Below are 25,037 nucleotides of genomic sequence, written 5' to 3'. Positions count from 1 at the left end.
AAACATCAGTTATTATATTAGAAAATGCACATCACCAAGAATATACATAATTAACTTTGTAACTATAAAATACAAAAATATATTCATTGGAACATTATAATAAAATACACAGTAATTAGAAGAGAAAAAATGTTGTCATTTTCACCTATCTGAAAATTTTTAAGAAGACCTGTGTCCCAAAGTGTGTGTCATACTGGGAACATAAAACTGTAAGGTAACATGTTGAAGGTAAAATATGTTCAATTTCATTCATCATTTAAACATTTTAGAATTAGTGTGGGCTGAACAGAAATGGCAGTGAGTTGTGCTCCATTGGACCAAAAGCATTTGAGAACAGTGAAAGCAGTTTAATTATGTTCAGATGCTATGGTGATATTTGTCAGTAGACAAAGAAAATTACCTTGGATCACTTATATTTAGAGATTAGGTTAGGATAGAAAAGACAGATGGGAAATGGTGGGGGGAGGGGAAGAGACCAATAAAATGCAACTAAAGTTCTAGCTCAGACCTTTAATTAATTAGCCAGGAAAAGAAATTGCTGTACAACAGATTGGAAGATTTAAGAGAAACCTGAAATAGTTAATCTTTGCAGTTAGATTAGACTTCATGGTTAGTCAGAGATTCATGGAATCCTCTTTCCCAGTTTTCATGGGTTGCTCATTAGATGCTCTAGGTTCCTTCAATACAGAGTGACACCACATTCCTTTAATGACAAACAAATCATAGGCAATTACACTGTATACAGGATGTAATTCCTTATAAACCTTTCACTAAGAAGGCAATCCTAATGAAATTGTACATGCAATGATGCTTTTACTTGAAATATGTTGGGTCATGTGCTTTCTTCCACAGCACACAGGGAAAGCAAAACATTCAGGAAAGCAAAATGTGCCAGAGGAAGAGGAGTGTAAAAGCAGTCATTTGCCTCAAACACTCCTTCCTGATCAAGCACTACAGCCTTCCGGGGGTGGATAGGGGAGAAGAGGAAAACCTTGGGGTCTCTAAAACATCATTCTTTTAAGACTGAAAGCAGATTTCTAACTGCAACCCAACAATAAATCTCATTCACAGAGTCACGAGGGACTAGAACATGCTCCCTAAGGGAAAAAGAAGTCCCTGGGAAGACAGAAGAGGCTCCCGCTTCCCTGCCAAAGTCCTACCATCTGTACAGTATACTTGTTTCACGGTGTGAAGAAGCACTTAGCCCTTCTCCTGCCTCTGACGGGAAATATTTTAGGTTAAAACTTGCAGGATTTCTTTGTTTCAGAAAATGTGACATTAAGTTTAGAAGCTTTTGTGGCAACATGCAATTTTTTCCCACTAATCTGAACCAACTTTGAACAAGAAGTTTCTCAAGAACAAACACAGTTCTATTGTTGTCTGCCATTACCTCTTCTAAAGTTCACAATTTTACTCTAGATAGCTCAGCAAAAAGCCCAGGAAGAAATGCTTGTGGGAAACACTGTGCAACCTCGTCCCTTGAGTTTCCATGGATTTAGAGTCAGTGTTATATGCTGGAGCTGCGGTATTGCACACAGCACTTTTCTTGCCAGTGAAGCTGCCAGTGAGATGAGATAGAACTGAAGACAACCACTTTGTGAGAAGTGTGGATCCCCCAGGGCTTTTTGCAATAATGAAGTTGTTGGCTCTAAAGCCTGTGTTGGTTCAGGTACAGGAGAGTGTGAAAGAGAAAAGCCAAACCTAGAGCAACATTCATCAGTATGGATGCAACATTTGCAGGATGTTTAAATAATATGTTGTGAATGGCAACCAAGAATCTTGTATTAATTAGACTGTCATTTCAGCTCAGGTAATTAGTTTTTACTTACCCAGTTTCCAAAATTCCCTGGAAATCCTCCTGTAACCTGTCAGGTGGTTATTCAAGTTAGAATTGCTAGAAAATAAGAAAGAAGAATGGTTAGGAGTGTTTCTCCCACAGAACTATTGTACTCATTGTCCTAGAGGCAGACACAAATCTGAAGCCTCTTCACTGTACAGCCTGCAATCTAGAAAGAAATAAAAATTATTAGAGAAGATGAAACAATGTATATATTCATTAAATATATTAGCACTTAAAATATTAAATGAAGCAACAATTATTTCCAGCTGCTTTCAACTTTGTTCTTGATAATTACATGCAATTATAAGCATCTACGTACACTTAAGGAAAATTGTATACCACAAAGTGACATTGCAATTGTATAATTTAATTTAATAATTTAATTATGGAGGGACTCAAGGCTCAGAGTGAAATTAGACTAATTTCTAGACCAACCCATTTATGAGTCTCAGCCTGAAGAGCTTTAAACAGAGATCTAGAGGACAGCAAATCTACCTTTACTTTTTTGTTTTCTTCTCTTAGATTGTTTAATTACAGCAGCACATGAGATTTATGAACAGTTTAAAAATGCAGGAGAAACAATCTGAAAAGACAGACAAAGCCTGGTTTCTTAATTGATGTAATCTAATAAAATGAGGCAGAATTATGGTCACTATTCTTAGGAATGCTTTGGGGCAATTTTTTCAGCAGGAGTGGTTTATAAATACAGGCTCTTTTACAAATCACACTGTCTCTATGTAAACAGAGACATCCTGGGTGCATATGTTTGTTCAAGGATTGCCTGAACCCATCAGATTAGGACTTTCAGCAGCAGTAACCTGCCTTACTGGTCCAAGGGGAGCTGTCTCAGTTAAACTTAGTCCTTTATGAGTACAACAGCTGTTGTTTGGACCAAATCTGAGCAAGGAACAGCAATTTCCAAAGCTAAACCCTCAAGTCTTCATAGCTTGAGGACAGAACTGAGTCTTCACAGTTACCAGTTGTAATGATATCATGTGCTGATGAATGGATATAAAATGAGACAGAAACTAACTAGTGACTCTGCTAAAAATATAACCAGCATTTTAATAACTATGTTAACTGACAGGTTTTTTTAAAAACAGAAGAAGAAAGCTCCTACACAACACAAACACACTGTTTTCCTCATACATCATCTTGTATTTTTGCATAAGATAATTCTTAAGGTTAACTCAAAGTGTAAATTAATCAAGTCAGGCAGATATTGCAGAGGAGAGTTTCAGCAATCATTCTGTAAAGCACAGTGTTTTTATCAAGACATAATGTAGTTTCCAAAAATACTGTTCCTATGACATCCATAGTGCGACAATCAATAGCTCTGGCCAAAAGCTCCTATTTTCTTCCACTTCCTGTACAGCTTTCTGAATTGCTTGTGTTTCCAACACATCCTGGTGTCTTCATTCTGTTAAACGAGTTCTACACTTTTTACTCCAGCTTTTGTAGGGTAATTATGAAGAGCCCTCATCCAGTAGTCATCTGACCTCCAGCACGGCAGCCTTATTTAGGTTTCTACCTCACTAGACAAAAAAAAAGATTGGTGTTGCAAAAAAAAAAAAAAAAACAAAAAAAACAAAAAAGGTGCTGCAAACAGGTACAACATAGGAAATTGGAGAAAAAAAAAGTTTTAGACATATTTTAGAGACATACTGTTATTTGTAGAAGAAAAGAACTTGGACTGTTTTTGAGAGTTTGTTCTCTCAGACGTCTGCACCAACAGCTGGTCAAGGCAACTGTGGTATATCTGCTTCACCTCTTGGTCAGAAAGACAATAAAAGACAAATGTAGAAGAAGAAAACTGGCATTCCCAGGTGTCATTCCAGTGTTTCATTTTCATACCATAAAAACTTCTCTGACTGCTCTGTTTGCAAAACTGGGTCTTCAGCTGTAGTTCCCTTATAATCCCCATAACTTAAACTAGTGCTAACAGCAAGGACTTTATCCACTGTACATTTAATCTAGGAAATATACAATCCAAAATTAAAGATTTTATTTCTTCTTTATTTAGAAAACACAAAATGAGGATTTATCAGACCTCATATCTCTATTCTGAAATTCAGAATGATTTCGAAAAAGGAATGATTTAAGATAAATAACAAAGTTCCATTATTTGGTGCGCTGGTACCAAGTTATTCTTGCTCCTCTATGGCATGTTAGAAGACAAAAAGGAAGAAACCTGATGGACTTCCTCAAGAGACTGAATTTGATCCTATACCTTTGTTCAGATGCTATTGACTGATGCTTAGTGGCCAACTGTGACAATCTCTTTAACTCCATTAAATATACTTTTGTTCCCAATGACATTGCGAGCAACAAACCAATAGAGAGATAAAAAATAATCACGGCTTCTATGTCAGTGCTCATCAAAAACAGTCTGAATAGCAGTTACAGTGCTGGGATGATAAATCTCATTGCTATTAAAAGAAATAGCAGTATTGGTTTTGATGTATTATGCCTTGAACATTACTGATGTTCTAGGCAGACAGAAGATTATGTCACTCACTCTGGAAATTTCCAAATAAAATTAGAAATGCTGATATACAGGACACAAGAATATACAAAATTTATGTAAACTCCCAATACTGGAAAAGTGTCCCTTTTAATAAATCCAAATCAACAGCTTATATCTGAAGTCTACAGCTTCAAGGTCAAAACCTAAACCTCAATCAGCTAACTACCACTGGTCTGACTCTTGAGATATGATGTGGAGCTGCAAGATACAGCTTGTATTTGATGATTTGCAATAGGAAAAGGGGAAATAATTTTAAACTAAAAGAGGATAGGTTCAGACTGGATATAAGGAAGATGTTTTTTACAATAACAGTGGTAAGGCACCGGCACAGGTTGTCCAGAGACGTGAAGGTGCTCCATTCCTGAAAACATTCAAGGCCAGGTTGGAGCAGTAGCTCTGAATAACCTGATCAAGTTGGTGATGTCCCTGCTTATTGCTAGGGAATTGGACAGGACAACCATCAAAGGTCCCTTCCAAACCAAATAAAACCATTATTCCATGATGCTATGATTTGAGCGTTCCTTGATTTTTAACACGTTATTTCCCTCGATTTACATTGTTGTACCGTGTTGCACCACTTCTGTACTTTGCTATCCCTGCGAGGGTCAGCTTGGGAAGGTGGCCATGAGCGTCCAGTGTGCTACGGCATTCCACCAGCCCCTCAGCCCCCAGTGACCCCACCACAGGTGCCCAACGCTCCCCTCCACGGTGACCTCAGCCCCAGCACGGTGGGACGAAGGTGGCCGTCTCTCCAGGGGCCAAAGCCGTCACCATGCTCCGAGATGGCGAAGCACCGCTCGTAAGGGGTTCATAAGCATCTCCCCGGTGCCCCGGGGGAGACGCGGGCACATTTTGGCCCAAGCAGCTGGGGCGGCCGGCGGGAAGCTCCTCCCTGGGGGTGTAGCACAGGAAGGGGTGGCGGTCGGGGGAGTCGCGGAGCTCGCTGCGAGCCGGCGGAGTGCCCGCTGCCCGCTGTACTATGCGTGTGTCTTGTGTTACAGCCATGCTGCACATCGGCGGCCAGAGCGAGGGGCGCGGGGAGGAAAAGGCTGTTTACACAGACTGCAAACCGCCCGGGGAATAGTGCGGGAGAGGAAGTGAGCCGGGCTGCTGTCTGACTGCCCCGGCTTCCTGCTCGCTCCCTCTCACGGGCAGGCGCTCACACACACACACACACACACACACACACACCGGCCCAAGGGAAAAAAAAAAAAAAAAGAAAAAAAGGAAAAGGGAAAACAAAATCAGGATCTCATTACGAGAGCAACAGAGAGCCTGCAGAAGACTGTCAGCATGGAGAATCAGGGAATTTTACTCAGCTCCCTCTAGACTACCAGGAGAGAGCGGAAAAGTCCCTCAGCCGCTGGGTAGGTACAAGTGCTGCTGCGCTCGCCGCGGCTCCCGCAAAGTTTCGGGGGACTGCGGGCAGGAGAAGGGGAGGCCGGCGGCTGCTGCGGGGCCGCGCTCCGCTCGCTGCTGGGGTGGCAGCGGGGACAGCCCGCGGGAGGGAGGTGAGGCTGCCGGGCACCGCGGGGAGGGGGCTCGGAGCCCCGCACGGGGCCGGGGAGCCCAGGGGTCCTGCCCCGGGGTCGGGCCCGGCAGCGCGGCGGTAACGAGGCGGGGGCGGCGGTCGGGGGCGCGGGATGCCCGAGGAGGCTCCCGCCGCCGCAGGGGCCCCCGCCCCGGTGGAGGGTTTCCCCGGGGGCCCCACCGCCCCCCGGGAGCCGCGGGTGCGGGTGAGGGGACGGACCGTGTGTGTGTGTGTGGAGGGGGGCAGATGCGGGACAAGGAGCCGGAGGGTGAGGAGCGGCAGGGCCGGGAAAGAGGCGCCGGGGGTCGCGGGGAACCCCGGGGCCCCGCTCTGCGCGCAGCCCCTCGGCGGCGGCGGGGCGTTTCGTGTCCCGCTGCCCGGCGGTGCCGGCTGGCGGTGCCGGGGGGCTGCCCCCTCCCAGCGGCACCCCGGTTACGGCGTTCGGGGCGGCGGGGGCCGCCCGGTGCCTGTCAGGGCGGCGGGGGAGCCGCGGGGTCCCCGGCGGCGCTGCGAGACCGAGCGGGGCCGTGGAGGGCGCGGGGGGAGGGAAGGGAAGGCTCCTGCAGAAACTGCAGAAGGGGCTTTAAAAAAAGGAAAAAAAAAGGAAAAAAAAAAAAAAAAAGTGTCGGGAGAGTTTCTGGCTTGTCTGGAAACAGCAAGACTAATTGCCATGCGCTTCCGGTTTGAAACTGGCAGCAGACAACATCTTGAAAATGAGTCACTGCAGCTCACAAAGAAACTCTGTGGTTTTCTCCCTCTCAGGTTTATGTATTTGCTCATTTTTACAGTTTCCTTTGTAGTCTTCTGCCTTCTCTCCGGACCTCCCCCCACCCTCTTAGCCACCCCCTGCCCCCAGACCCCCTTGGCCGACGTGGATAGTTTCCACCACCAACTGAAAAAAAAGAAAAACACAAAAAATGTTTGTAAGGGAAGGGGAAAAAAAAAAAGAGAGAGGGAGAAAGGGAGAGAAAGTGGAGAGTTGTTGTTGGATCTGGCTTTGCTGAAGGTTAGAGGGACTCTGATGCTGCAGGGGGAAAAAGTTCCCTGAATTTTCCACTGGCTGCAGGAAGAGAGCCCATTTAGTCATGGCTAAGTAATGTCTGCACACACACCAACTAATCTCATTAGGAGTTTCCGTTCCCTAACACAGGAGGGTTTTGTGAAGCCCTGTCAGCCTTTCTAACGTTGCAGTTGAAAGGAAGACAAGTTACATCTTTATTTACTTAGGAGTGTAGTGCTATGACAATTTTATATAATGTAGCATCTTTCAGGTCATGGGGACTCCAAAAGTCAATCGTTACCTTTCATTTCAAGCCGAAAGTCGTGATTCATCTTGTATTTTGCTCATAGAGACTTTTCAATTATTTCAGATTAATTTATGCATAAATATTTTCATAGGGTGAAGCATATAAATGGGGGTAGCAAGATGTCTCTGTTATAATAAACATGTTCTATGCATGTTTGACAATTGCATGTAATTGCAAAGTTAAAAAATTCTGAGCCAAGATACTGAGGTGATGGCCATATTTGAAAATATATTCACCCACATAGCCTTCCTGTGGTGGTGCTTTATGTATGTAGTTTTCAAGTGATTTTATACATACCAGTTTTGATGTAGTGGTTTGTGTAATTACTTTATGATGATTTGCTTTCATAATGGTCATGAAAGAAGTCTATGTTCAGAATTACAAAGATTTTTGCCATGCCCCACCAATCTTAAAATAGAAGTAACAACTTTTTGTGGGGAAAAAAAAAGTCTGGAGCAAACAAAGAAAATGAATTCTTGCTTGCAAGTGGATTTTAACTAAAGGAATTGTCAATAAATGCAAGTAAAATTGTATGCATTAGGAAATAAAACTTAGCTACTTACTTGAATTATCATGTGATAGCATTAAACTAATTTGCAAATATTATGCAAAAAAAAAAAAGTACTAGCAGTATATCACGTGTTTACCTCTGAGGATCTGCAGTGTTTCCTGCACTTCCTATGTCCAAGTGGCACAGAAAAGTTCTTCATTAACATCACTTCACAGAGGACTTCTATTAGTGGATTAGTGACACAATCTCCAGACACAGATGTCTCTCCATTTTCTAGCTGGGCAGTGAAGAATTTTTAGAATAGTGTACAAACCAGACAATGCCTAATCTCTGTCTCAATCAAATGCAGCCATCAGGAAGCCAGGGATTATTTTTCAGTTTTGGAGGTTTATTTGTTTTGTAAAATTCTCAGTTTTAGAGAAAGAAGTGCAATACTGGACGTAGTGTTCAAAAACCTGTTGAATATGTTATGGAGCAGTTAGTGTGGTGTACAACACCAAAACTAACTGAGGAGTGTTTCCTGGCTCTTACTGTCTCTCTCTGAAATATGGATGTTAAATTGTTCACTTATTGTATTAAATACTGCTGGAATTTCAGTGTGCTCTCTACTGAATCAGAGTAGATGAAGCACACACGTTCGTGCATACGTACTTACATACAAATATATATATATATGTAGTCTATCCACACTATATAAATTTTGTATGTTGTGTTCGTTTGAGATAAGTGTAAAACATCTTGATGTCCTCGGGAAAACAGATGTAGTAGTAGTGTACTTTGTGTTGTGTGTTCTGTGAATTTGAAAGGCTGAATGAGAAGTAATCCACAGATGTGTTAAAAATAAAACAGTTCTGTCTGGAATAGGAAAAAAAAATCCAGATATCATGCATGATAGTTTCCACTCGAATAATAAAAAAGTATTGAAGATACTTTTATTGTAAGTATAATTTTTTTCTTCACCTGTCTAAAAATGTGTTAGGAATACATATTGTCTGCTAACTATTACAATAATTGCTTGCATCTTGATTTTTCCTAATCAACTCTGTGAGTTGTTCCTAAAAAGAAAAAACCCACAGGCTTATATCCTTTCTGATATCACCGACTCCACCTAGATGTAACAGCTGAAATAAGCAACTCAGTCTCAGGGGAGAAACTCAGCTACAGCCTTCCTCGTAACTGTTTATAACGCCACACACATGGACACTTTCATATGTAGAAACAAAAGTGTATTTTGTTTTATTCATTGGCAGTTCTCAGTGCTTACTGATTCATAGTGGTTCTTTGCTCCTGTTACTTAATGTTATTTCATTAAACTTAAGCCATGGGAAGAAATCAAGTATATCACTCCAAGGACTGAAGTATTTCCCCTTTGCTGTACATAAAATCCAATTATGTAAACTTTTCCTTCTTCTTGTAGTGCCCTTCTTGGAATGGAGGTATTCATGACAGAGTTATTCTTAGGGGCAGCTATTATTGGTCAAGTGAACACAAATATTGGTCAAAAACTGGTTCTGAAGCACTTAGCACAGAATGAAAGTCAATTTTCAGGTTCACCAAGGTGCACGGAGCTTGTTGCTTGCTCTGAGGCTCATATGTTTGCATGTAGGATGGTAGCTGTGTGCAACACAGACATGAAGGTCCATGAGCTGTACAGAAAATACAAATCTTAGCCTTGGGAATGCAATCACATGACAACATGTTGCGTCAGAAGAAAGAAATAGGTAAAAAAATAAACAGATATTTGGCTACTAAAGATAAGGGAGTGCAGGATAAGGGTGGGAGCACCAACACATAGTTACTTGTGATGCATGTATTTATTAAAAAGGGTTTTAACTGGCATATTTTGGTGACATCATAGAAAACTTGTAATTTCATGTAGTTACTGTTATCTCTCTGAGTGGTTCTCTGCCATAATGTTAAATAATCTAAGATAATAAAGAACTGATAAATTAGCTAGTACTTCCCATAAAGATATGGCAGGTTGGACTCCTTTGTGCAGTGAGGTGATTTATCAGTCCATGGCTTTCTTCTGGTGGAGGTGGCTCCAGTGCAGGCACGCCTGGATGCTGCTGCTGGAATCCATTTTGGAGCTGTGACACTGATTATAGGACAGTTATCCTGGGCCAGTTTCAAAGAGCACTGTTGGTTTTGAGCTGCTGTCTGTGCTTGGTAGCCACACCCAGTGGCTCATGCCACAGGCTGTCACTGACGGGCCTGTGGAAGTCGTGTTGCGCCGGGTATCCTTGGATTGATTCACCGTGGCTTTCTCCTCGGTGTTTCCCACAATAGGGAATCTCATTGTCTTGAATCATTAGACAGATGTTTACTTCATCTGTGGCTTGTTAAATGAATCAATGAGTATTCTGGAGGCTGTTGAGAACTCTTGAAAGACCGAATATGTCCGTTCTCATGCTGAAGTATTTTGTTGAATAATGAATGATTAAAGGTTTAGTCATGATTTTGGGGAGAATGTCAAGGTGTAGGCACAGGAAGTCCATCTCGTTGCACCACGAAATACAAGGCTGCATGGATGGAAACAAAGATGAAGCACAAAGTGCCTCTCAGCTGTTCGCTTCAGAAAAAGAAATTCATCTTTGTCCTTAAAACTTTCTTTAACGCATTGTGATTTTATGTGCTAGCAATTATATCATATTTCAGGTTCTTATGGGTGTGTTGTTAAGGGTGGATTTTAATTCAAAAGCTCTTTGAAGGAGACTTTCTGCTTTTCTCAAAGCAAGAACACCTGCCAACAAGCATGGATTCAAAAAATATCACAAAGACACTACTTGGCAGCTAATTCAGTGCCAGTTAATAACTGTATAGTCAGTTCTGCATTTTTATTTTTTATGAATACTGTGGTAGTTTTTTTGCACTACCAAAATGTACCCTGAAGCTGTTGATCTGTTTGATAGGTGCAATTCCTGGGCAGTATCTCATATTATACCAGACAACTCTATATTTAAGTAATATTTTGAAGTTATATGGCAGCGAAGAATATAGGAGGCAAATTTTGCCATGCCCTAGGCAGGTACAACTCAGCTGAAAAATTAATAGGGTTTTTTTACTGTCAACACCATGTCAGACTTTCAGCTGCTTGCTCAAGTAGCATTGCTGTGATTTTCTACAGCAGTGAGGTTTGTCCTTCTTGTATCTGGATCCGTAATTATTTCTGAGCAGTTGTGCCCACGGTAGTGGTGCTGCAGTGCTTCTGGCTCACTGTCAGGAGGAAGGTCCACTGACCCCTGCATGCATGGGCCAAGTGTTGAAAACTGTTCAACTGTATGATGACAGTTATAGACATGACACCTATGGACTTTTAAGATAAATATCAATCAGCTATGTAAAGAAAGGTTTTTGAAGAGTATAGCATAGCATGTGATCTGTCCAATCTGAGCAGTTAGATACAGCTCAGGATCTTCAGGACAAGAGTCTCTAAAGGAAGCCAAAAACTTATTTTGTTTTGATCTTTTAAAACACTTAGGCATGTATTTACTTTTGAGTGTGTCAGCACTTCTGTTAATGCACGGAGACTAGCTGCATGTTAAATGTAACTAAGGCACTGCAGTGGCTCTTGCTTGCTCTGTGAAGGATCCTTCTAGTCTTCCACAGCTCTAAATTTTGCAGGGTCAGGATGTACTGTGTGAATTATACTGCCCATTCCATGGCTTCCCCCAGACCTGTTTCAGAGAATCATTTCAGTCACATCTGTGTCTCTGCTTACCAGTTTGCTACCCAATATTTGAAGATTCAGAATGTAACTTGGATGATCATTGCAAATACCAGTTTACTACATGTTAATGTGTTTTGGCTCCTGTGCAAGCAATACTGTCTTAGTTTTTTGAGCTTTAAAGTATATAATTTTATTATCTTGTGGCTCCTAACTTGAAGATCATTTGAAGTACTATGAGGGGAAAACTCATGTCTTATACACTGTCTTTTATTTTTCACTGTTATTAATTGATATAATGAATAATACATAACTTTTATGATTTTTAGCAATCAGGCAAAACTGGTAAAAGCTTTCTAGGTTCTAACCTAAGTATTAAGTCCAAAGTCCCATTAATACTATTTTACCTGATGGGTCTTTTTCTGAAAACATTAGTGAACAAGGAAAAATATTTGTGTCAAACTTGCTTTTGCAGTTGTACACAAAAGCGTAGACTTGGATTATATACTTCATCTAAAGGATCTAAATGTTTTTAATCAAATGTCCTATAAGTTTCCCATCCTTATTTTGCAACACGGCTGATAGTTCATCTGGGAAACAGATTTCTATTTCACATCCATTTGTCTCTAATGTGGTGACAGCACCTCGTTACTATGTCTCTATATATTTATTCTTTTTTGTTGTTGTTATTGTTTTTTTTTTTAATGAAAATTGATCAGATGTTTAGGCTTTAGGCTTGTTTCAGTTTAGACTTTTTGAGAAGGATGCTAATGTGTGTTATTGTTTTTAAATGTTTATGTTGTGGTAGTGTTGAGTGGCCTTTGCTGTATCAAGCAAACAACACAAACAAAAAAAATTATAGACTGAAGTACCACCATTATCTCTTCCCAGCAATTAACAGTAATTAATGTGAAGAAACAATTTTAAAAAGCATTTAGAAAATAAGAACAAATTCCTTTTGCAGCTCAGTTAGTGAAATGTGGAGAAAGTTGACTACCTTCAGAGAATTTCTTCCATGCTACACTGACATAGCTGAGATGGGAATGTGGGTTTAGATTCTGGATATAGACCTCTGTGAAGTCTGGTGACTCAGAGCAGACTCAGAGCAAGTGGCGTGTGTGGTCAGTTTAGCCAACTGAGTGTGGAATAGGGCTGGCTTAGAAAGTATGACTGCAGCACTCCTTCAGTACTGACACTTCAGTGATAAAAACCCGTACAGAACAGAACACTGATTCCCTGGGAGCAGGACACAATAATGCTGACTGTGCAGTCTCATCCAAGTTGAGAAGAGTCTTTGCATTTTATTTAAACGTGTAATTTTATACAGAATTCAATAGGATACAGGATTCAATAGGACAGGATGCAAGTCAAAACAGTGGCTGTTACATATCCTGAGCAGCAGAGACATTGACAAACCTATTGGTGCATTGATGTCACTTCTAAACATGTGCAATCTGAGCACTCTGCATACAGCAAAGTTTGCTGTAATCATTGAAATAGTGTCTCATTTGTGTCTCGTTCATAATTTGCACAGCTGTGGGAATTAGTTTAAGCACACAGGACACTGTACAGGGGAGTGACAACCAGATCTTCTCCTGGCTGAGATTTCATGTATTCTATGATACATTCTGTGGGGTATTCCAGTGTTTAACGAATGAGGTTGGGTGAAACACGTAGGTGTGACCTGCAGGTCCTTGTTGGTGTAGTAGGCAAATGAGTAATGTCAAAAGATTAAAATATTTTAGTTGGGTTTGGTTTAGGTTAATGCATGATAAACACACAGAACTTTGATTAGTACTGAGAAGAATGGCAGATCTTTGAGATTTTTATGTGTAAGAATAGTTCTTAATTTATTTTTTTGCTATGAGATAATAAAAATACAGACCTTGACTAGTGCTGTGACTCGTTGCTCATTTTTTATGGCTAAGGAACTTACACTCTGGCTTGTGCTCCAAAATCTACTGCAATAGAGCTAATGTTTTGGGAAGAAACTGTCCAAGTAAAATGATTCCATATTTGTATGTTACCATCTGCTGAATTGTTTTACACCATTTTTGGTATAATGCTATAACTGACTCCCCTTGCAACATGACAATATGCAGGTAAGCCTGAATGCTATTTAATAGTTCAATGGCTCCTTTTGCTAATCCAGCAAATTCTGAAAATCCAGTTTGCGTGGTGAGGCAAGTCTGACTACCAGTCTATGCTACAATGATATTGCTGTGCTCTGGGTTTCATGAAAATTGCCAGCCACCTTGGTTTTCCTTAACAGAACTCCAAGGACTGTTTCCTGTCCTTTCGGCCAGTTTCCTCTCTGCTCACACCATGAAAAAGACCTGCTTTTTTATCTGAGTTTTAGTCTAGGAAAAATCAGTGGCAAGGGGAAGGTTAGTTTCCACATCTGAATATGAAATGTACTAAAGCAGCATTTGTGACAGCAGATAGTAATAGTACACAATTTAACATATTAGAGCCACTGAACAACTTAGAAAGCATTCGGTCTGTTGTTGCAAAATTAAAAATTTTAATACTTTGTTTAAAGAAGGGAGTACAGATAAAGCATTTACATTTGGGAGTAATCATCTCTTGCTGTATTAAGTAAACTTTCAGAATAGCTGCTGTTCCTGGAGGTTGGAACCTCTGTCTTCTTCAGCTCTGGAAACATCAGAAATTTTATATAGGACGGTCAAGTAATCATGATCTGTGTCCTACTGATGCCGACAAATATATAAGAGGAAGTCATATGGGAAAAATAAACATATAGGACTGGTTTTGAAAGCAGGAGTCCCTCAAATTGCAGCATAGCATGTTGCCAGCGTGCCACAGATGTGCACCACATGAGCAGACAGAAAGCAGTGTGAGGAGTCTGCACTCATTTTATGTCTGTCCCAAGGTGAAGGGTTGGAGCCATTACAGATTTATGTAGTTTTGTTTATGGCTAGCTTTAGATATAATTGAGCAGGTTCTTCTTTAAGTCTTCACAGGGAAGCAACTAGCCATTTTTCCTCCTGCTAAGGGCTTTTACTCCAGTGGGATTAAAACTGTTTCTTGAACAGCATCCTTACAGAAAATGTGAAAACACTCGTGTTGTAGAGGCGGTGTCATCACACCTCTGCTTGGCAGGCAACCAGTCCTTTGTTTTATTAGTTTGGAGATTGCAGAACTTTCTTCCCTTGGACATCTGCCTCCGCTTTTCTTTGACTTAGGTAAAAAAATGAAAAACTGCAAACACTGCATTACCAAATGTACCTACTTGAAGCATTACTGGACATATGTGTGAGTGCTTTCTTCTCTATGGTGGAACTTGATGTTATCCCTTAATCTGTTGCGAGATTTTGCTGCTGTCTCTTTTGTGTGGCTCTTAACCACAGGAGCCTGTTTATTTTTTTTAAACGTGCTGGGCCATAACAGTGAGTATATTGCTTGAGAAGGAGACCTTGTGAATTTTTACTCTAAATAATCTATGAATTCTAATTTAAAGTAAAAAGACGACTGTTGTGCTGGAGTAGCAGAGTAGTCATACCTTGTATGACTCTGCTAAGTAGATCGTCCAGCAAAACCCTCTGTGTTTTTTTGGCTCATCCTTAAATCAGTCTGTGTTTTTGTGGCAACATTACTGTAGTTTTGCAGTAAATAGGAACTTGTGCGCTGGGGCACCCCTGTGGCTTTCTCTAATGTTTCCACTGGGTGGTGCTGCAGGAATTCCTTTTTTTTTTTTTTTTTTTTTTTTCACTTGAATCTGCATTTCCCAGAAAGACGCCTCTAAAATATAATAGGAGGAAGTCCTGATTTAGAAAGTTTTTGCAGTTTCAACACAATGGAAGGACTTGGAGGATGCTCTGACAGGAAATGTCCTGGTTGCTGGATGTGGAAAAATTACGAGCATTCTGTATCATACATGCAGTTGGTTCCCTAAAGTATCCTGGGTATGGATTGCACCACTAGTTTGATTTATTACCTTTAATAGAGAAACTTCTGCATCAAATGAAACCAGGTATATTTACACACTTAGTTCAGAGCTTATTTTTTCAAGCCAAATTAAATTAGCAGTAAGATCTCCTTTGATGAATATATGAAAGCTTTCTGAGTAAACAAATTGATATTTGTTTTTTCTCTTTTCTGGCAGAATCACTAACTTCTCACCAACCACATCCTATTTATCACCCTTGAAGCATCTCTGTTGAGAAATAAAGTAGGACTGACTCAGCTTTTTCTCTCAAACAGTTCTGAGCAAACATTTGGGCAGATTTGGCAATTGTCTTTAACCTCTCATGATATAGTCATAGTTACACAGATGAATTTTCAGTGAAAAATGTTATGGCTGAATAATTTTTAAATTATTTTAGGAAAGTTGCTTTTGTTCACAGACACTCTTGCTTCTGTAATTAAATGAAAAACAAGTGTACTTCAATTTTTTTATAGAAACTAAAATGAAAAATAGAAAAATTGTCCTAGAGGATTTATAAGCTCTTCAACTTTTCATATGGACATTCACTTTAGAACTGTATTTAGGATGTATATAGACACTATCTTGTTCCATATTTTCCTCTATATATACTCTTTGATATTTTATATAGCATGGAATTTATATATGGAATTGTTTTGGTAATTTCCAGCAAGAATTTTTTTTTTTAAAAACCCATGTAGCTATGTATTTTCTATGTATTAATGGGCTTTAAAATTAATTCAGTTAAGTAAAAAAATCTCCATTTCTAGTATTGAGAAATGGTGGTTAAAAAATAATGGCAAAACAGTCACATTCTTGCACATGGTATTGCAGCAGTCATCTCAAGGGTTAAAATGAACCTGAGACACTTAGAAAAATAAAACCAGAGCTGCTATTACAAACTGGGACAGATGTAGGAGGCCAGGTTTCCTGTGGCCCATTTTCCAGTTTCCTGGCTGCAACCTGCAGAAATAAAGGAAGCCAAATGCTAACGTGAATGAGAAACTAACAATGCCCCTCGTCACGCTGCTCGGAGAAACGTGCTGGACAGAATTAGGATACAAAAGCAGAAAATGGATGTACAAAAAATGTACACACATTTTCCAGAGTAGCTGAAATAGTAAAAAAAAGGCATCTATTACTGAGAAATAATGTGTGCTTGCAAAAGCGCACATGTGCCTGTAAGGGAAAAGTAAGTGGAGGTGTGTGCCTGCTGTGATGGGGCATAAAAAAGGAGCTGGATCTTTTGCAGCTGCTTTGGCTACAGAAGGAATCAGCAGTTTCTTCATATGCTAAGGGAAATTAATTTCCCTGCCCTGACTCAGCCTCTTAATCCTTTTCATGTACATGTCTGATCACCATCTTTCTGTGACTACCTACATGGCATAATGCTGGCTAACACCTTTTATATCTTCCTGATTTAATTGGTCACCAGCTGTTTTTTTTCAGCCTCTGGGCACCCCAGCCAGTCTGTCCCACTCAGTTATCCCTCCTCTGCCCCAAGTCCCCTGACCTGGTTTATAGCTTAGGCTCCCAGATGTTGTTCCTTTGCAGACCCTCTAAAGCAAAAGGGACTGGTTTTGATCCTAATGCCTGGAGGGATTCCTAGTTTTAGCCTTCAAAACTTGTTCAATCAATGTTGATTGTCCAGGACCAGCAGTTTCTCTCTATTTTAGAAAGGCGGTAGGGGAGCTATCATGGAGAAAAAAATCCAAGTAGGAAGGCTGGACTACTTGGGGGAGCAGAGCTGTGTTACAGCTGTAACACAGTGTGTGGAAGCTAAGGACGTCTGCAGAAGTCCTGAATTGCTACAGAGCTGCTTTCCAGCTTTTTGCCTTTTATATGTAGCTTTTCCTATGCAAGAGTCCTACAAAACTTAATGCTTCAAGGACTATCCTGCTTATCTCACAGATCATGTCATAAATCTTCCTGATACTGAGATTTTGGTTAGCTAGATTTGTCTCTGAGCCTCCTGATTTTCTACCGCTTTGATGTAAGATGCCTTGCTTGTTTGTTTTCTTTTGCCCAGCAGGTTAATAACTGCATTTTTGGATCTTAATGCCACTTTATTGACTGACATTTTATCACATGGAATTTCATATGTATTGTCTTGTTAAAAAAAGAAAAAGTCTATGCAGCTCATCAGCACATACATGATCACATCTTAACTATTTCCAGGGTAACTTGCATAATGCTTTCATAGTGGTTTTTTCATGCTGGTTGAAGCCAGTCTTCATATGCTAAAGGGAGAGAGGATATTTGGCACGTAGGCCCCCTTGCCCAAGTGAGGAATGTGGGTAGACCCTTTACAGGAATATCTTCTCTCAGATGGGACACTTTGCTCTATGGATGTCTCTGTCCATTTCCATTATCCTCTTCAGGCAGAGCTTATGGTGTTGACTCTGCTCTCTGCTGCTGCTCCAAATTTAGGCATTTCTGTTAGTCCCCCAGTTTGGTTGAAATAGGAGCAGAATTATCAGCACAGATACTCTGATTTTCTGCCTTCTGGCATCAGACCTAAACTTAAGATTTGGTGTGTGGAGGGCATGTTGTATCACACTGATCAAGCAGTTGATAGGGTTTGTATGGGGGGAAGCACATTGCAAGGAATGTAAATTGCTAATGCAGATGGTGTCAGTGTGGTTCCCTGTCACAGCTGCCAGAGAAATGGATTTTCAGAAAACTCACTCCTGAAATACCATTTTGCTGTCTAACACAGCATTTCCAAGTATAATTTCTTATAACTATGCCCGTGATTATTTGCATCAGCAGTAGTGGAAGTGATCACAAAGTAAAATTACTAGGTTATCTAGGTCAGGTCAAACTAGCAAATTTTGTTTCATGGCTTAGAAAGCATCTTTGACTGTCAAATGCATTGTATAAATATTTAAAAAATGGTGAGATGGCAAAATCAGGTATGTCAGAGTTAATGGATTAAAAAATCAACTATTTTGTCTGTATGAATTTTGATTAGGCTTTCCATGACACAGGATATATGTTTATAACATAGGTTGTGTTTCTCATTCTGTACCATTGATACATGTGACTATCTAAATAAGGGTTTTTTTTAAAAATACTTTTTCTGCTAATCCATGTAATTCAGTGTGTGGTTCCATGTATTATTTATTGCTCTGTATTCAAATCTTGTACTTGAGCACAGAAGTAAGAGGAATATTCATGACTACTATTTAATATTAATAAAGAGTTGAATGAAATGTGGTCATTGTAGGAAGTGTGTGGATATTCTCAGTTCAGTCAGAGAGAAAAAGAGAAGGTTTTCTAACCAGGCGAGAGCCTGGGAGACAGTTGGGAAAGAATGTAAATAATTCTCTAATCTATCTTGTTGTTCACGTTGTTTATAGATAGGTTCTGCCACCGTGCGTCATTCACTGCACACCAATGGTGTGAGATGTTTTTACTCTAAGACCAATGAACTTGGTCCGCACGATGTTCTCTAAATATAGAGCGGTGCATTTGAAATAAATCAGAGTTCATTCTCTAGCCTTTGACTTGGAGTCTTCTCGTTCCCATCCTGCTTTACAGCGACAGAAGTGACCACATCCTAACAACCCTTTCTGTCAAAGTAAGGCAAGACACTGAATTCCCTTTGAGTCAGTAAAAAATCAAAAAAGTTAGAAAACACATAAATTAAATATAATGTTTTCTGAAGATCTCCCACTCCTCACAGTCATAATTTATTATGACTTTTAATGCAGGCACCAGATTTTTGGTTGAATTACATGTCTTCTAATAAATCCAATACATCTATCATGATTCTCTTGCTTGACCACTCAAATGAGGCACAAGTTAAGCCCTGTGTGGCCATTCTGTCCTCCCAAAGGGACAGTTAGTGCCTTGTGGAATCCAAAACAGTTCCCATAGAGAAAGGCAGGTTAATACTTCTGTTGGCCTGTTTGGAAATTAAATATTTTGTATTAGTTGAAAAATCCTATCACTGCAGAAACTTAGATTTTTCTGTTGTTGTGGGCAGAATGGGAATTTGCCATGGACAGAATGGTAGCTTCAGACAAAGTTTATTAGAGAAACCTTCCCTCTGAGTCACGGGGTGCAGAAGGGCCCCCTTGACTTTCCAAACTCCTTCTCAGAGAGAAGTCCAGGCAGAGCATACTCCTACAACTATTCCCCTGCAAGTCACATTTTACAGAATGGAAGTGAGATTAACACCAGTTTACCAAATTCAAGAAATCTGAGATTTTACCTCATATGTACTTAGACCAAGTCTTCTGTTATAGGTAGTTACAGCTGTGAATATTCAGTGTGACTCAGACCTGAACACGTCAAGTTTCGTGGTTAGAAGAGTAGGACCATACAATTAATGATCATCTGAAAATGTAATTGGCATGATTTGCCTCATGTAGGACTCATACATACAGTTGCTGTACGAGCAATATGGGAAGCAATATGGGAACTCAGTGGCAGATGGAGGGATGAAGCACAATGCAGCATTGAGCTGATTTAATCTCATTTCTGTAGGGCAGACTTGGGTCATACTAGTAGAAGATTTATGCATGTACCAACTGAGCACATTGATGCTGAAGTCTGAGTTACACAGGTCCTTTATAAAGCCTGTTCAGGGCCACAGGCTTGGGAGAGTTTATGGTCAGGCAAGATAGGGTTGTGAGGAGCTGTCTAAATCTAATCTCACCACTGCCATCTGCCCTGGGTCCAGCACCTGAAGTGACCCCCAGAGATTATCCATGGATCTCAGCTGGAATAACTGAGCCACTTCCAAAAAGGTGGCAGTAACCTTTTTTGTAATAACCTGATGGGAGTCACCTCTCCTTGCTCACCTGGATGTACGGTTTGTGGAGTGAGTATTCCTGTAGGATTCTCTCGCCAGGCTTGTGCTGTTCATGCACTTTACATTATGCCTATGGCTGAGTCACCTTGAGCGCCACACTCGGTAGAAAGAAATCCAAAACTGTTACATTTTACAGATGATAAGCATCAGAAAACAGGTTCATAATGGAAAGTGTAGTACAAAGTTAGCTGGAGATTACCCTGTGAGTTTACATGGGCAGAGGTGAATGGGGATGGAGCAGGCTGCAGCAAAATGTTCTTAGCTTGGTGTTCAGTTCCACCTAACCTCTCTTCAGAGCCTCTCTTAAACTACTGAACTTGTAGTTTAAGATCTGGATAAGAGATTTGTGTCTTTGAGGTATTACACTGTTTTGGGTGATGATATGGTGAAGTTTGTATTGGTTCTTCTATAATTCTCATCCCTCTTTACTTTCCTCATCTGAAGGTCTGCTGACAGGTCTTTGTAGCATGGGACACATTTTAGTACAATTTTGAAGAAAGATATTTACACAGTACTTAAAATTACCAGAGCAGCAAAAGTTCTGTTTGTGATTTCTTGTTAGGAAGAGTTGTATGATGCAAGTTGAAATTATGCAGGGTATGGCTGCAAAATATTTGATGTACAGAAATAGAATTATTTAAGAGGAATATGATTGTATATAAATGCATCTTTTTAGCAAAATAAATTGCAAAACTTACAAGTATTAGAAAGTATATACATATATGATGTGTATCTGTATATTTATGATAACAGATTAATAGGGACACTTTATTATCTGTGAAGTTATAGATAAATAATCTGTTAAAGATGCTAATAACTGTGAAGAGAGTGTAGTTTAAAGGAACTTTTAAAGGCTGTAAAGCGAGTAACTGTCAGTTATATTTAATCCTAGCTATGAATTTTTTTTTCTTGCCTTATGTTATGTGGAAAAGGATTTGTATAAAACTGCAATGAAGCAAATGCAGATGTTTGAATGTGCCAGACCTTCCATATAGGCTGTTCTGTTTCCAGGATCCCTAACAGTCCTAGGAGCCTCAAATGACCTTTGAAAGTGCTGCATAGTTACGGTGTCACTCATCTGGGCATAGGTGACTTTGTCTTTGTCATTCAGCTGGGACTCTCAGTTAATTAGAGAAATGAGGATTTTGAAGAGATAGTAAAATCATCATTGATTCTGCCAACCCTTGTTTGGCCAGCTTAGTTAGAAATGATTTGGACCAAAACATAGCTCCAAACCCTGTTTTTCCACAGAAATATTGACGGCGTTCTCTAGTATCATTAACTTTCTTTACAGTAGTGAAGCTCATGCAATTTGTTTTTCTTTATACTCGTGAACCTTATGCACGGTGATTTCCTTCCTGCGGGGAGAGACCTGAAGAGGCAGCTGTTCCCGCAGCTGTCCTGTTCCCTGCCGGGGACAGCTGGAATCTTGTGCCCTCTTGTGGTACCACATCCAGGGAAGCGGCAGGCAGCAAGCCTGGCATCCTGTCCGTGTCATCTGCTAGGGCACAAACAGCAATGTATTAGGAAACAAAATGAACGAGGGCGCTAAAAATCGTGAGCTTGTCTAGATAAAGACAAAAATACCTATTGTTTCATGCACAGATATAAGTCAGGTAATAATTAGCCCCATTAGCACCATAGTCAATTAATCAATACTAGCAATAATGTGTGACATAACGTATCCAAGTTTCAGAAGAGGCCAAGAAAAAATTATTTGATCCATTGTTAACATGCTAAGACTGGGAATGTTTTTGAAAATGGGTGAAAATCTCATTGAATGATTCTGTAGTTTAAAAGGTCAACTTTAGCTGTGTCTTCATTAAAATGATAAGTTGTTAGCAGCGATAATGCTCACAGTTTTTAAGTTGTGTATATACCTGTGCTGAGTTGGAATATAGCCAGCCTTCAGTTTATCCTTTTACTGCAGTGCCTGAACAAAAGGTTTGTTCTAGGCAGGGCTCAGTAGCACAGGGAGTTAGCAGAGGAAAATGATACTCAAACAACCTTTAGCAGAGAAAAAAATATTCAAACAACCTCAATTGTGAGACTCAGACACTGTTAAAAATACTCCTAATTTTCAGTAGTATGCATGATAATGAAAGAAAATATCCCTGTTAAAGAGAGGTTCTGGGTAAACATCACTTACTTTACTGTGCTTAAGTGTACTGAACTTCCAGCTTTTCTAAAAAATAAAGGATGTCTTTTGAGCTATTTGAATGGGCAAACAGAAGCAGCAAGAGTAATTTCAGGCCCTGGAAAAAAACAAAATAGGCAAAGGCTGTCTGGTGGTGGGAGGGGGAAGCGATGTAGCTTCTGGTCCTGTAATCAAAGGCAATTGCTTTGGTCTTCCCTTGTCCTTCCCCTTTTCACAGCAGCGTATCTGAACAGGTCCAGTAAACTCCTCCTGACAGTAAACAGCAGGTTTTTAATATCATTTCCATGGATAGTCATATTAAATCCTTTTCTCCCCGCCTTATGTGTTCCTTTGAAGAGTGATTGCTTACAATGAATGGAAGACACCAACTGGTGGTGACCTTGTAAAATGTGAATTTTGTGGGCAGTGCTTTTCTAAATACTTCCTCTATTTTATGTGACCCTACAGATAACAGCAGTGGGAACAATACTGGAGAAGCAGTGGAAGACCTGTAGGTCTTGTGGATGTTTGGTTGTGAATGATGTGGTAGCTTCCTTTTCTCAATTACGTAGGATGACTCCTGCACAGAGCCTATTACTGAAATGAGCATTGGGTGGAACACCTGCTCCCAAATGTTTTTCACACTGTTGCTCTCCTTTGTCCCTTCTAGGTATGGAGAGTGCAATCACACTGTGGCAGTTCCTTTTGCAGTTGCTGCTAGACCAGAAACACGAGCACCTCATTTGTTGGACGTCTAATGATGGCGAATTCAAGCTACTCAAGGCAGAAGAAGTGGCTAAGTTGTGGGGACTCAGAAAAAACAAAACTAATATGAATTATGACAAGCTGAGCCGGGCGCTCAGATACTATTATGACAAGGTAAATTTTGTTATTCTCATCTAGACTAAGAAAATAGAAATGCTACCAGTTAATATTTCTCCTCTCTGTGGAAGCTATGCAGAAGTTCCTCTAAGAAGTCAAGATACTAGAAGGAAAAGATTGTAGAACACAAATATACAAACATTGTAGAACAGAAATTTTGCATATTCACGTTTTTCAATTTTAGACTCCAGTAAATTCAAGGAGTTTCCAAATTGTTTCCACACCATTTTTTTGGTGAATATTATATTATTTTTACTAATCGATATTAAATCTTCTCAGGATTAGTTCTCCTTAAATGGATATTTTTCAATAAGATATATAAACTCCAAGGTATTAGGTTTTACTATTTCCTATATTCTTGAAGATTAAATATTAATAAAAAAATGTTATAGATTTTGTATATTTAAAAGGAAAACTTCATAGCTGTGCTTAGTGGCCTGTTTTCATCTTGATTTTCAGAAAAGGGGGTGAGATGAGATTATACAGTGAGTAATACCAGTGTTCAGCACAATTAGGATATGTTTGCTGCCTGCACAAGGCAGAGGAAAGTAGATACTATTCTGGACTGACCTTAGACCACTATTGTCATGTATTATTTGTAGTGCACTAATTCTTGCAGGGCACAGTGCTATGCAGTCAATCTAACACAGAGATCAAAAAACATGTTGCCTGCATATTAACAATGAACAATTGGATGATCAGACTTTCCATGACCCACAGGGGCTCCTTCTCCTGAAAAAAAATTTTAGTTTCAGATTTAGAGACGTTAGTGTTTTGTCCACTAGAAGTCAGATTTTCTCACTTAATACGTTTCAAAGGTGGCCTGACTGAGAAGGCATGAAAGGATTCAGTGAGGACAGTACAGCGGCTGTTCTGAGCAGCTGGTGTGATGCATCCCCTTCACTAAGTGCTAAAAAGGCTCCTGCTCTGCATGGGGAGGCTTGCTTCATTACATGACTCCAACCCCTCTGGTTACAAACTTGACTGGGATCAATGGAGACAGAGTGCCTGCTGGTGCATGAAGAGCATAGCTGGGCAGAGCCCAAAATGCTGTTAGTGACTGAACAGACATTGCTTAAAAACAAGGAACAAGATATTCGTAGCACTTATGCTTTGAGGTCTCTCTGATCTCCTTGAAGTAATGGAATATAATGGCTCCTTACCTGAGACTCTCTTGCTTCTTTTATCCCCTAACCTTTTTTTTTTTAAATCTCTGTTTTGTTTTCGGTTCTCTGCCCCCAGCATGCACACACCTTTGTCATCTGTTTGGTCTCTGCTCAAGCAGCATCTGCCAGAGTGGCTGCACAGTTTCTTCATCAAGGTTCTGGCTGAGGCAACTGCTTGCTGTTTGTAGAGATGGTCTTCTGTCAGACAGTTTCATCTAAGTGTGGCACAAGGATTTTGGCTGTTTTTTCAGGTGTTCTGTGGTCCAGTGGAGGCCATAGCTCCTAGATGGAAAGAAGGATAAGTTCTTTCTTCCCCATGTACTGCAATCAGGGTTTGATCCCCAACCGAAACCTATGGCTATTTCTATTTAAATTAAAAGAGTAAATTCTTTAGAATGAAACAGTGGGAGCTTCTTACTCTGTGAGTATAGTGTTTTGTGACCTGTAGGTTCCCAGACAGTGGAGAAAGGTGGATTACTGGGAGAGTGCTGAAGGACAGAGCAGCTTGCTGCAGGTTTTGTAGTGTGAGAGATAACGGCATAAGACAGCAAATAGTGAATCCCAGTAGAGTGGCAGGGTGTGCTCAGCAGTCCTAAACGCTTCCTCTGGCTTCAGTTCAGTCTATGCTGCATAGCACAGAAGGGAAAACGTCAAGAAAGGGAGGAAAGGCTCCTTGACATTCTTCCTTCCCCCCTGCAGAA

The 25,037-nt window shown here is 40.3% G+C and overlaps 1 protein-coding gene across 1 annotated transcript in view; it reads left to right on the top strand.

Annotated features, from left to right (window-relative positions):
* Positions 1-5,297: 5,297 nt before the first annotated feature.
* ELK3 (ETS transcription factor ELK3) overlaps positions 5,298-25,037 on the top strand; it is a 36,245-nt gene continuing 16,505 nt past the window's right edge. The window contains exons 1-2 of the mRNA XM_068191684.1: positions 5,298-5,734; positions 22,959-23,167. Coding sequence (XP_068047785.1) covers positions 22,961-23,167 — 207 coding nt within the window. The 5' untranslated portion in view covers positions 5,298-5,734; positions 22,959-22,960. The remainder of the gene's footprint in view (positions 5,735-22,958; positions 23,168-25,037) is intronic.

Source organism: Anomalospiza imberbis, chromosome 5 (assembly GCF_031753505.1).
Source record: "Anomalospiza imberbis isolate Cuckoo-Finch-1a 21T00152 chromosome 5, ASM3175350v1, whole genome shotgun sequence".
Classification (NCBI taxonomy): domain Eukaryota; kingdom Metazoa; phylum Chordata; class Aves; order Passeriformes; family Viduidae; genus Anomalospiza; species Anomalospiza imberbis.
The sequence above is the reverse complement of the archived record's forward strand: the minus strand, read 5'-3'. Positions and strand labels throughout refer to the sequence as shown.